Here is a 13,199-nt window from a genome sequence, read left to right on the forward strand (position 1 = left end):
CTCTCACTCACATCTGTTTCAACCAGTTCTGGACCAAGAATCAAGCGCAGTTTCTTCACAGCTCTCTCTGCTCCATGAGCCTTCTCCAGGTCTCCCTCTTACCCTCCATTCTTCTCCCTTCCTTCTTCAGTCTCTTCTCCAGCTTCTCCTCCCTGCTCAGCTCCACCCTCCCTTGGGTGGGGAAGGAAACCTGGGACTCGCTCCCCCTTTCCTGGGGACCACTCTGTTATACTTTTACAAATATTTGAGTGTTGAATTTTTTGAAGATTAGGTATGTATGAATGCGAATGTTATTCCAGATAGGGTCCTGATGTGAAGACTTCTACTTCAATTTTTTCCCTTTCAAACTTAATCCAACCCCAAGTTAAATCTCTTACAGCATAGTGCTTTATTTATAGCCTCTCCCACTGACTCTGGCTGGACTAAAAGCTGCCAACTGTCATAGCCAAGAGCGTGGGGACATCTTGGCAGGAAATGGTGAGGATAAATGACTTTCAGTTGAAGTTTAGAAGGTGTTAGTCACCTTGCCGGAACTGGAGTGGGGAGGCTTTGACAATGCTGCTTGGAAAGGTTTCCAGTTCATTGAAACTGCTGTTGTGAGATCAGTTTAATTAATAAGCATATGAAAACCATACTGCAAAATAGAGGTTAACATCCTTGAAGAGAGCAACACATTATTGTAATGTAAATGTACACACACCACACATTGCACATCACAATCTGTTTACATGAAGTTACACTGATTCCCCCACCTTTTCCATGCTTCTAAATGGGACCTCTGGGAAAATGACAGTGTATGTAGCCCTCAATCTCTCATTTCCATTTTAGAGATACTTATACAAGTGCAGAATGGAGGAGGGGGGAAGGGTAGGCCACTGAATGGAAAATATTTCACCAGATGTCATTTTCCTGTTTTTAATCAGTCTGCTCTAGGTGTGCAGCTGCTGAAAGATCATTCTTTCATAGAAATCCCAACTCCAATATGGGAGCAGAGACTCAAGGTGCAGAGCTGGTGAGGGAAAGTTTAGAAAGCAAATCCCACATTTTCAGACCTTTCAGAGCAAGGTAAAATCACTGGAAGAAGATAAAGAATTGAAATGACATATCATTTTCTTATATCTTATGCTTGACATGCTATAAAGCCTTGGATTAATTAGACTACCACAATTAGACCTGATTGTATAAAATATATTTTATTTAAAAATAAGGTCTCTCTGGGGCTGTCAAGATGGTGGTGCCACACACAAGTCAACATATGTTAGAAGAATACTTTTCAATTGCTTGACAAAAAAAAAAATACCACTCTTTTAAACCATAGGGATTCTCTAGTGATGTTGAATCCAAATGGAAACCTATTTTGGGTTGGCTGGACATTTGCAGTTTGGATATGGACTGCAGCTCAGGATTGAAGGAGTTGCTGGTGGGAGTGGAAGACAATCTGGGAGGGAAAGAGAAGTTCAGATGGTAGGAGGGAGGAATTAAAGGAGGAGTCAGGGGGATAGAGGGTAGCCAGGTGGTGAGAATGTTAAGAAGGATGTTCTGAGTCATAATTGAGGTCATCTGTGAAGCCATGGAGTAAAGCTGTCATCTCTTCCATATCTTGAAAGCCTTTAGCTGACTTAGCCTTTTTTTTTTTTTTTTGAGCAAGGTAAGTATGAAAATATCTTAAAAAATATTGGTTCTATGGGAATTCTCAAAATCTCAGTGAGGTCACTGGATTGTTAATAGGGTGTGGATAGCTAAGTGATTTTACATATAGCTTAAGGATCAGAGGGAAGCTAGCAGATGTCCAGATTACCCACACTATTTAACACGAATGAGCTCTATATACATATAAATACACGTCTTTCCTACACCATTATCTTGACATTCATATGTTTTGAAATATGGATATGGAGATGAAAATCATATAGAAATAGTCAAATTTCTGCTTTGAATATAAAACATCAGTAAGTATCTTTCAGACAATTTTCTTGCTTGTATTCTGGTGATGTCCCTACTGAAGCTGTCTCTGGGCTGGTGGCCAGAGGATCAAGAAACATCTCCAATGAGCAGCTGGGAGACTGAGGAAGTCAGGTGGTCTTAAGTATACATGTTCTTGTCCCACCAGCCTGCAGAGGCAGGAAAAAAGGCATTAGAAATTGAGAGGCTGGGCCTCCCAGGTGGCGCAGCGGTTGAGCGCCGGGTTGCAAAGCTGCCCACAGCTTCTGCAGCGCTGGTTCGATCCCCGGCTGCTCCCCGGCCACCGGAGGAGGGTCCCACATGGCGCGCAGACCTCTCCTGCCACCCGCTGCTCCCCTCAGCAGTGTACTTCGGTCCTTCTGCCTGCTCTGCTCTCTGCTCTGGCTCTGGTGAATTCTCTCACCCTCCCGCGCTTCTGACTGTATCCAGTGCTTGTATAAATAAATAAATAAATAAATCTTTAAGAAAAAAAAGAAATGGAGAGGCTGTTGAAGTAGAGAATAGGGCTTCAAAATCACAATATTACTTACTCCCTGGGTACCGTCTGATGAAAAGTTTTCGCATCTCATCATACACCCAAATCAGGATGGCGTGTGGCACAGCCACAAACCAATACTGAGGCCTGGAACCAGAAAGGGGGACATGAGACTCAGTGCAGCCCCAGAGAGAGCCTGGTTGCTGCCACTGGGAAGGGGATTTCTCTTTCACTTTCCTTGCCTCGCTGGAGAGAACAGCAAATTCACTAGGTCACAAAACATAACACTGGAAAGCTTCTTATTGAATCTGGACTGTGAAGTCTAGAAGAGGCTTTGGATGAGGGTAGAGATGGGATGGTAAGGTTTTGAAAGCCTATTTCCTCTCCTGGAAAACCTAGCAGTTCAAAGCCTTTAATTTACATTGGAAGGTATTTTGTTTTCTCTTTTGAAAGACTTGAGGGGAAAGAACTACCAGAACCCTAGTGTTTAATTCAGCTGGTACAGTTCAGAAAGGGGGTGGCTCTTTCCCTCCACTGTTGAAGTGTTGCTCACCGGATCATAGTGAAATTCAGGGCTGTGACGCTTCCCAGGCCATAGGAGATGATTAGCGCAATGATGATCTGTGAGGCAATTCCCACCCAGATGACTTTATTTCTACAAGACACAACAAAGCAAAGATATTCTAAGTTCCCAGGGCCCCAGGACCCTTGCTCAACAGAGTGAGCACCTCACTTGATGCCACCACCCGGGGTTGAGCCCTCAGGTCAGATGTGGATAGTACCTGAAGAGGCCCTGCTGTAAAACGGAATTCCTCCGGGTTTTCCTGATGATCAGATCTGCTATTTGCTGGACCATGATGGCAACAAAGAAAGCTGTGTAGCTAGTCCATTCCAAGTATCGCCTCTGGTACCTGGTCTGTCAACAAAGAAAGCAGGGGAGAGAATGGGAAACTTCAGGGAAATTCCCAAGCACTTCTGTAAAGTTTCACTCTCTCCCCACCTTACACCTTACCAGGGTTGAGAACTGATCACCTTGTGTTTGGAAAGAAACATGTTTTTCCCTTTTAACCGGGTGGAGGTTGTAGGTGCTAATTTAATTGATTTGGCTGAGCAGTGGACAACGTTGAACTGGGTATTCTTCCACGACTTCCATAGTGAGTGTGAAAAACAGTCTAAGTATCTAACTAGTGAGAGGAGCCTGCACCCTGGCAAGGGCCAAACCAATATAACCAGAGTCCCAGGGTCCTCTTCACTGAAACGAGGCTCCCCTTCCCTGTCTCATGAAGACCTCCAGAGCGAAGAGAGTTCAGCATCACCCTGGCAAGGCAGTGACAGGAAGGGAAAAGTTGGGATGTGATGGCAGCGCCCCCTCACCCATTCCTGCCCATAGCTGTCCTCCAAGTCATTCATGGCGTCGTCTTCCCACTTCACCCGCAGGTGTAGGAGAGTGCTGGGGCGGAAACCCTCCTGGGCGTACACAGTGAAATATACCACAAAGCCTCCCAGGGCCTGCATGAGACCTGAAAAATAAAAGAGACTAGGGTCCAGCTTCACAATGGGCCTGTCTTCATGCTCCCCTGGGTTCCTCCATCACCTGTACCCCGCAAGGAAACAGTGTTACGTGTGACAGGAATGCACTCTGGGAGGTTCCTTATGTGACATGTGGGAAATGCCCCCATCGTACCAATGTGCAGGTAGGCGTATGTGACAAGCTGCTGGTTCACCAGTCTGTCCTTCTTTTTGTGGCGAGGCTTCCTATTCATGATGTCGCTTTCTGCTTTCTCATAAGCCAAGGCAATGGAGGGAATCTGAGAGGGAGAGAGCCCGTAAAGTTCACCCTGCATACAACACTGTGGGCGGTGTGAAAGGAGCAAGTGGGCAGGCTGGGGATGGATTGGTGGTGGGCAGGGAGCATGGGCACTGGAGGTGCACTGTCTGGAGAGAACTAAAGAACATTTGGCTTTAAAAGTCAAGCTGCCTTGCATCATCACCATGCGCATGGTTCTAAACCAAGACATTTGTCCCCTATAGGGGATCTTGTCACCTTCGCCCCTCAGGCACACCACAGAACCACAGTGCTTCTCTCATAGGTTCCCCACCTGGAGAACACTAAGTCAACCTGCAGACATTCTGATCCCCAAGGTTTGGGGCTGAGGCCAAAGAACCTGCATTTCTAACTAGTGTTCAGGGAGTGCCTAATCACCATTGGGGTGAGAAAATGAGTATATCTAAAGGGCCTGGAAACAATGTGACTGTCAGCTATGGGGACATCAGATCTGCTCAGGGGTAAACCAGAGGTTCGAGTCTGCCTGAGATGTGGGGATCACTGCCTATTGCATTGAAGGGGAGCGGGGGGCAGCAATGCAGTTGAACTTCTCCCTATGAACCAAGTTTGCTCTCTGGTGCCTTCTCCTTTCGCTGGTACAACCCAAAGCCATGTGATGATGAGTGTTATGGAGGTTTCTTAAATGGACACACACAGGACAAGGGAGATTTAGGTGGCATTACTGTCGTTCTGTGTGAGGCCTTGGAGTGTTCATGAACTGCTACTTCAGACTGTTCAGGTGAGGGGATTCCAGATCACAGATTCTTTCACTCAACAAGGGAAGCTGTGGGTTATGATTTTAACCACTGGGCCCTCAGTACACAAGGACAATGTTGGTGAGAACATGGACCAATGGAGGTGCGGACCAACGACCTATATGTTTTTGGAAGGTGACTTCTGTTTTAAAAAGCTCTTCTACGGAAGGTCATGGTTTTATGAGCCAGACATTGGACATATCTTTTGTCCTCTGGTTTGAAGTGTGGATGGTAGCTGAGCAGAATTGGCAGCACCTAATTGTTGGGTAGAAGTGCAGAACTTTAGGCCCCTCCATCAAAGTCTGAGAGGCACTGATTAGGTCCATCTCTTGGCCCTGAAAGGGAATGACTCAGAAATCTACATTACTGAGGTGGTTAACGGATCCTATTCCCTTTAGTGCTACTTACTATGTCTGTGCCCAAGTCAATAAAAAGGGTGGTGATGGTGCCAATGGGCAGGGGCAGCCCGGCCATAATGTAGATCAGGAAGGGACACAGTTCGGCAGTATTCTTGGTTAGGGTGTATGCGATGGTCTTCTTTAGGTTGTCAAAGATCAGACGACCTAAGCAAAGAGATTTTTCCTTACAAAGCTTGATCCAGGTGACTCTAGTCCTGGGTGAGACCACCTTTACCCTCACTCACCTTCCTCTACCCCTGTGACAATGGATGCAAAGTTGTCATCCAGCAAAACCATGTCGGCTGCATTTTTGGCTGCATCTGAGCCCGCTATGCCCATGGCGATCCCTATATCTGCCTTCTTCAGAGCTGGTGAGTCATTCACTCCATCCCCTGTCACAGCGACAACTGCATCCTATGGTGACACAGTGAGCAAAGGGGAGTAAGCAGGTTCCAGGGGAGCTAAAGATTTGGCTGGGGGATGACTGGGGCTGAACCAAGAGCCCATTATGGGGAAAAGAAAAAGACAAGATGTCCCAGAAGCAAAAACAAGTAACTTCAAACCAGACATGTTCCCATAACTAAAACCCACGAATGTAGCAAGTAAACATGGGTATTTTGTATCTTATGTTTTTACATTTTTGGTTTGGTATCTTAAATCTTTGAATCTTCCTGTCCCCACATCTCCTGCCGTAACAACTGCCTCACTGTCAGAAAACTCTCTGGGGAGTGTGCAGGCTTTCAGAGGAGGGCACAATCATCCCCTGAGATGGAGATGTGAAGGGGTGGGGATAGCAGAGAGCAGTCTCTGGAGAAGTTAAAAAAGTGCCCCACACCCAATACCAATGCAGCCTCTGCCCTGCCTTCTGTTGGGTACAGGTCACTCCCACCTGTCTCTGACAGCCCTCCACAATGATCAGCTTCTGCTGAGGTGATGTCCGGGCAAAGACGATCTCTGAGTAGTTGGTCAGGAGATCATCTAGCTGCTCTGGGCTCATGTCCTTCAGCTCCATGCCTGTTACCACGGCGGCTTTGGCATCCCTACAAGGGCCAGAGTGACCTGGGTGAGGCCAAAGGCTCAGGGACTCAGGTCAGAATACTCTCTGGCCAGGATTGAGCCCAATGTTCTTGACACCCCAAACCCTAGAGGGTGGCAGGGTTAGGGAGACTAGGGATGCTCTGAGCTCCATCTCAGAATAAAGAGGGTAAAAGTTTCCTGCTATCATATAACAATAGGAATGATTCAAATAACCTTCTCCTTCCAAGTACTTCCTGGGTGTTGTTTTACTTCACAAGTAAAAGAAGGGTTAAAAAGAAAAAAAATACCCTGTTTATGTTTTGGTTCCTAGAATAAAGCTTATGCCAAAACACACAGGTAACAATTCTTTGCTATTTTCAGACTTACAGAAAATTATGCTAGGAGTTATGAAACATTTATGGAGGTTTACTTTGAGGAAAACCGTTATCTGCTAACTCTAATAATAAGGCTCTCAAGGCTTTTGAGTACGCAGATATATTGTGCTGTGTCTGCTACAGCCATCCAAAAAGATTACACTATGCTCAAGGGCCCACAGCTTGCTCTGCAAGTGCAGCCAAGTTTTGCCTCCTTTGGTTCCCCTCTAGCCCACTGTACCCCTCTGCTCTGCACCCTCTGTAATGCCCCCTCCCAAGCCCTATACAGACCTGCCCTTTGCCAGGAATGAGCATCTCTGGCTTCCATATTTAAGCCTCAAATCTCAGTTTACACACCCTCAGTACCAAACACTATGTGCCTGTTTTCCTTTACACATTTTTTTTTTTTAATTTCAAGATTTTATTTTTAGGTCATTTTTCAAAAACTCTTGTATTAAATATTGTAATTCTAGCCTTTGACAAACTGCAGGTCTTCCTAATGTTCTGGTAAGAAAATATAAAAGTAAGATAAGATGGACAGGGTGTTTCCTGGCCCTCTCCTCCCAACTGCAGAAGTAAAGTTATTACACAATCAAGAAGCTAGAACTGAAAAAGAAGGTAACCGAAAATATTCATAAAAGAACCCGGTTTAGTCCTAGTATTTTGAAATCAAGATAAGTAAACAAATGATCCAAACCCATCTGGACAGATGAATGTTATTTGTACAAAGGAATGCCGTAAGACTCTCAGGAGTCCAGTTATTTTTCTTTTTCCCAGAGGCAGTGACTGGGTGGTTGTTTTCCCCGGTAATTTGTTGCCTGGTTATAATTTATCATCTGATAGCTCTGTATCTCTGAAGGGGATATGCTGGGGGAACTGAGAAGATGTTCTTCTTCTTACCCCATATACATGAAAGTATAATAAACCCAATGACATTTATTTTCACACTGATACTGTGGCGTCTTGGACTCATTTAAAATAACAACAGTTAAGGTTCCGCTCCTCGGATCCAGGTCCCTTGTGCCATGTGCGTCACTTGATTGTACTTATCACATCACAATTCTTTACTTTTTGGCTGGTCTGGCTAGATGGAAAGCCCCCCAAGACTGGGAGATAGTATTCAGTCTCTTCCTACCACAGTTCTGCATCTCTCTCAGGGCCTGGGGCATAGTTGGCACTCAACAATTAATTGCTGAAAGAAGTAAGATATGAATAAGTGGACAGATAAATGGATTAAAGGATGAACATGATGAAAAGAACTAGGGGACACAGGAAATACCAAGTCTTCCCTTAGGAAGTTAATATTTTATTTATTACCACATAAAAAAGAAGAGTATGTTTACTAGCTGGGTATCATGAAGTCCACTGAATAGACAATACTCAAAATTGGCAGTAAGGGTCTATACATGCAAAACCTAAAGGGTCTTAACATTTCTGATCACACAGCTGAATCAATGGAAGCAGTTTCATGCAAACTCTTTGTTTCAGCTTTTCTTACTCTAAGTTGGACATTTAAGTTTTCAGCTCTAATTCTGGGTTTTGAACTTCTATACAAGGAATACATGAAAGGTAGTTGTTCGTGTTGTTGACACAGTGTCCGACACAGTGTTTCTGAATGAATCAATAGATAGATATATGAATTACAGACTGAACCAGCATAGCATTACTCTGAGAGAGTGTCTAGCAAAAATGGGAATTTGCTCCAAATAGCATAGATTTTTAGGTCCATCAGGGGGCAATGGATAATAACTTGGGGACTTACTGTTTGTTAACTTGCTCCACAGCAATATTGAGGCGTTTTGCAATGTCTTCCACTGTCTCGCTGTTGGCTGAAATGATACCTACACTCTTGGCAATGGCTTTGGCTGTTATTGGATGATCACCTGTGACCATAATAACCTAGAGGACAAACAATGAGAAAGGGATGCAGACAACGAGGAAGCTGGTTGGCCAGGGCAGGGTCAGTTCAGTATTGCTTTCTCTGCCGTGACCTGTGAGAATGTGGTTAGTGATTGATCACCTTATGGGAAGTTCTTGATTCTTATATCAAAGATAAAACCATCTTTTGAACACTACTGGGATTTTTGTCTTTTATTGGTTTGCAAAATGTAGCCCAAAGCAAATCTGAGCTGGCTTTCTCGTGAATTTGTTCTTTTTATTCCTACCTGGTTTTCCAGAACTGATCAAGTTGCAGCTGTTTTGCTCTCTAACTTCCCTCTTCAGTTTCAGCGAAAATAAACTACTTCCTGACTTCAAAAAAAAAAAAAAAAAAAAGATACAATAATCTTTGAAGGACACTGTAATCCCATTGGATCTCTCCTTGGTCCTAAGCTTCTGACATTGAAGGAGTCCTTTTCCCTTGCTGTTGCTATATTCATGAAAGGGCTGGTAGATATCTACTTGAGACAGCCTCCTGCTGCTTCAGCAGTCTTGACATTAAAATGTAATGGAAGTCAGGGCCTCCCTGGTGGTGCAAGGGTTTAAGCACTGCACTATGAAGCAATCTGCAGTCTCTTCAGCATGAATTTGATCCCCGGTTGGCCAGGGAGCAACCCACATGGTGCAGCAGACCTCTCCTGTTCGCCCACTGCTGCTCCCCTCAGCAGTGTGTTTCAGTCAGTCTACCTGTTCTGTTCCCCACTCTGTCTCTGGTGAATCCTCTCACCCCCTGCATCTCTGGCCTATACCCCAGCTCTTGTGTGCATAAATAGATAAATCTTAAAAAAAAAAAAACTTAAAAAATGTAATGGAAGTATATTTTGGCATTGTCAAAAAAACCAAATAGATTATGGATATTGTATCTCAAGATCAAGCACTAAATCCTTTTATTGTCTATCATAGTCTCGGGCAAGACACGGCCAGTTCATGGCACAAGGAAAGAACTCTCTTCTCTTCTAGTTACTCTCATAGTAATTTCACACAGACACAATCATGTTGTTTATATGGTACAGTTACTGAAATCTTACTATAGTGGAAATAGAGTTTTTAAAAAAAAGGAATTATAGGGCCTCCCTTGGTGGCGCAGGAGGTTGAACGTAGCACTGTGGAGTTGTCCACAGCCTCTGCAGCGCGGGTTGGATCCTGGCCGGCCGCGGAGATACGTGCATGGAGCAGCAGACCTTTCCTGTCTTAGCCACTGCTCCCCTCAGCAGTGTATTTCTGTCAGTCTGTATGTTCTGTTCCCCACTCTGTCTCTGGTGGGTCCTCTTACCCTCCTGCGCATCTGGCCTGTACCCTGGTTGTTGTATGCATGAATAAATAAATCTTAAAATAAAAAAGGAATTATGATATTTACTTGAAGAAACCTAAATATTTGTCATAGGAGATCTTCTGTGACAAACATCCTTAGGACACAACATAAATGGAGGATTTCTTAATTGAGAAAAGTAAGTCCCACCTTAATCCCTGCACTCCGGCACTTGGTGACTGCATCAGGTACTGTGGACCGAGGGGGGTCAATCATTGACATGAGTCCCACAAAACAGAGGTTGGATGTGGGAAAATTCATGTTATCAACATCAAATGAATAGGTTTCTGGAAACTCATCTGCTGGCAGGTAGAGATGGCAAAAACCTGGAATGGGGAGGAATTTGAGAGCCAATGAAAATAAGATAAGAGGGGACAGGAGACAGGAGGGTCATTTTCAAACACTCTCAGTACACTATTTTATCAATACTCTAGGGTATCCCAGAACTACCTAATTCTTTTAGTCCCATAATGTCTGTTATTGTTAGGAAAGACATTTCATCCAAAAACAATGTACTTTGTGACCATTAAGTTCTCTATTACGTTCAAGGTATAGAAAGTCCAACAGTGCGCAGTCTTCACCTTCTGGAGATGTCCCAGCTTATTGGGGGACAGAGACATTAATAGCACAGTGAGGATTATGGGGAGAGATATGCTTCAGCACCTGGGACTCAGCAAAGACTTCCCCAAGCAGGTCATATGCAAGCTGATTCTTGAGAAAGGAGTTAGATGTTTTCCAGAGAAAGAAGGGAGGGTTGGAGGTGGGAAGGTTGTTTCAGGCAGAGGAAGTATCACATGTGCTACTAACACAAGATGAGGAAAGAACCTGGAAGATGTGGCACAGAGGTCAACTTCTAAATCAAGGGAAATATGAGAGAATGGTCACAGGAATGGAGAAGGACCTTCATCCCTCAGAAGGTACCTGCTCTCACAGGCTGAGGGAGATGGGATTGCAGTGTGGGGTGGGACTTCTGAGATCATGTGACTTTCTCATCAGTTTTTATACCAAATTATTGAGAGCCAAATTAGAGTCTAGATTCCTAGATGGCTCTAGTAGATGGGGAACAATCTTGCATTGAGTCCTGCAGGTTATGGGTCATTTAAAGCCTACTTAGAGCATTATCAAATAATTTATCTCTCTTATCTACTTTAGAAACTTGAATATCTTTTAGAAACACACACTTGACAGATTCCAGTTCTATTGGCAAGATCTTTTATAAGATTAAATGAGCCTTATCATAAACCATGACCTTCTGTTACCTGAATTCACCCTTCTGTGTTTCTGAGGTACAGTTTTGTCAATCCACAATTGTTACAACAGGACTTGTCCTGTGATACCTTTAAGTCACCACCACCAGATTCTTGGCATTGTTGGTGTATCTCTTAGGCTACTTCCACTTCTGCAATCCCCTGTCTCAGTTGCTGGCAGCACTTTCCCTTAATCATGAAGTGGATAGCTTCATTACTTTTTTTAAACTTACTTTCCCCCTCTAACTAGTTGGTCAGTCTTACCAATCCAGCCTCCATAGAGTACCTTTTATCTGATGCCTCTTTCATGTCCCCAGTGCCTTGGATCAAACTCTCACCCTCTTTCCCCTGAATGAGGCAGTCCCCTCTTGCTGAGACCCAGGTCTCTACTCTCAGGCTGCTGCTGAGAATTATTACACTTCAGAAAACACTGCAATGGATCGCTTCCTTCACTTTAGCAGCTTCTCAGTAACTGCAGAGTGAAACTGCAGCTCCTCACACTCATAAGTGCTCCATGTCCTGACTTCCTGTCTGTTTTTCCAGCTCTGTTTCCACAACTGTCGCCTCATCCACCTGTTCCACTGCTCACAGACTGCCTTTCATACCAGGTACGTGAATGCCCACTTACTTCCACATCCGAGCTCGGCCTAGGTGGTTCCTGACACTGTGACTACTTCCCACCTTCCTTAAATACTCTGCCATTCAAGGCCCTGTTCACAAGGAAGCTCCTTCCCTGATAAAATCTTCCCCGATATTCCTTATCTGGAAGTGGCCTGGTCCCTGGTGCAGTCACATAGCATCTCTGATGTGCTTGCCACGGAGTCTACCTTATTTTTTATGATGCACGTGTATATCACAGCTACTCTACTAGAGATAAGCTGTCTAAGTTGTGCCCTGAGCCAGCACTGAACCTCCCTGATGGTGATGGCAAGGGTCTGCTGCAAGGACTCACCCAGCACACGCTCCCCAAGGCCCCCCAGCTCCATATAGGCCGTGTGGAAGGCCTCAGTGGTGTTCCTGTCCAGAGGCTGTTCCTGGCCATTGATCATGATGGTGCTGCACTTCTCTAAGATCCGCTCAGGGGCCCCTTTCATCACCAGGAGGAAGCGCTGGTCATTGGGATCGTCAGTCTCGTGGATGGAGAGCTGGAGGGAGGTGGTGAACACATCACTATAGCCTGCCACAAAGCGACAGCATCCTCACCACAAAGATTTGAGCCGGTCAGATCTTTCAATTAACAGCATGACAAGAGATGAAAATATCCCCTTCTCTCACTGGGTCATATGAACATGAAGTATGAAGAGGAGTGTTTTCTGCAGGTGAGATCTAGACTCTGTATTTTGTGGTCAAGTGGAGATTACCTTTCACACAGAAACTGGTTGCTGCAGGCAGGTGGATGTGCCTGTCAACCTCTGAAATCTCATGCCTTGATCATAATCTCTGGTACCTCTGGGGTCAGGGGCTGCAATTTGCATGTCATCTCCCCTCTGTCCCTCGCTATTTTGAGCAGTAGTCTCTCAGACCCAAGTGATTCTGAGCTCAGTCAGCATGAAGGCAATAGGACTCTCTGAGCCTCTTTACCTTCACCTTCATGGAGTCTGAACATTTGGGCAGGAAGAAGTGGGAGGGTGTGAGACAGTGGACAACTCATGCACAGGCTCAGAAGGGCAGCTAAGAAATAGGTATCATAATTTGAACATTAATACCCTTAACTTGGCAATTTCACCTTAATGAAAACTGGAAAAAATGTGAGTATATGAAAAATAATAAAATAATAAAATTGATAACTCTTATGAGGTTAGCTCTTATGTGGCCTCTATTATATATCAAATATTCTTCTAAGACCAATAAAAGAATATCAGAAGGTTGGATTGTGGGAGAGAATGAGTAATCTGCAAA

At 44.6% G+C, this 13,199-nt stretch overlaps 1 protein-coding gene across 1 annotated transcript in view; it reads right to left on the minus strand.

Annotated features, from left to right (window-relative positions):
- Window positions 1-1,178: 1,178 nt before the first annotated feature.
- ATP12A (ATPase H+/K+ transporting non-gastric alpha2 subunit) overlaps window positions 1,179-13,199 on the minus strand; it is a 30,416-nt gene continuing 18,395 nt past the window's right edge. The window contains exons 12-23 of the mRNA XM_037527384.2: window positions 12,253-12,445; window positions 10,204-10,379; window positions 8,569-8,705; window positions 6,305-6,455; window positions 5,661-5,829; window positions 5,426-5,580; window positions 4,122-4,245; window positions 3,812-3,957; window positions 3,220-3,353; window positions 2,991-3,092; window positions 2,493-2,584; window positions 1,179-2,111 (exon numbers count right to left, since the gene is read on the minus strand). Of these exons, the coding sequence (XP_037383281.1) occupies window positions 2,083-2,111; window positions 2,493-2,584; window positions 2,991-3,092; window positions 3,220-3,353; window positions 3,812-3,957; window positions 4,122-4,245; window positions 5,426-5,580; window positions 5,661-5,829; window positions 6,305-6,455; window positions 8,569-8,705; window positions 10,204-10,379; window positions 12,253-12,445 (1,608 nt within the window). The 3' untranslated portion in view covers window positions 1,179-2,082. The remainder of the gene's footprint in view (window positions 2,112-2,492; window positions 2,585-2,990; window positions 3,093-3,219; window positions 3,354-3,811; window positions 3,958-4,121; window positions 4,246-5,425; window positions 5,581-5,660; window positions 5,830-6,304; window positions 6,456-8,568; window positions 8,706-10,203; window positions 10,380-12,252; window positions 12,446-13,199) is intronic.

The sequence above is a fragment of the Talpa occidentalis genome, unplaced genomic scaffold (assembly GCF_014898055.3).
Source record: "Talpa occidentalis isolate TD23 unplaced genomic scaffold, MPIMG_talOcc4v2.1 talOcc4.5, whole genome shotgun sequence".
In the NCBI taxonomy this organism is placed as follows: Eukaryota; Metazoa; Chordata; class Mammalia; order Eulipotyphla; family Talpidae; genus Talpa; species Talpa occidentalis.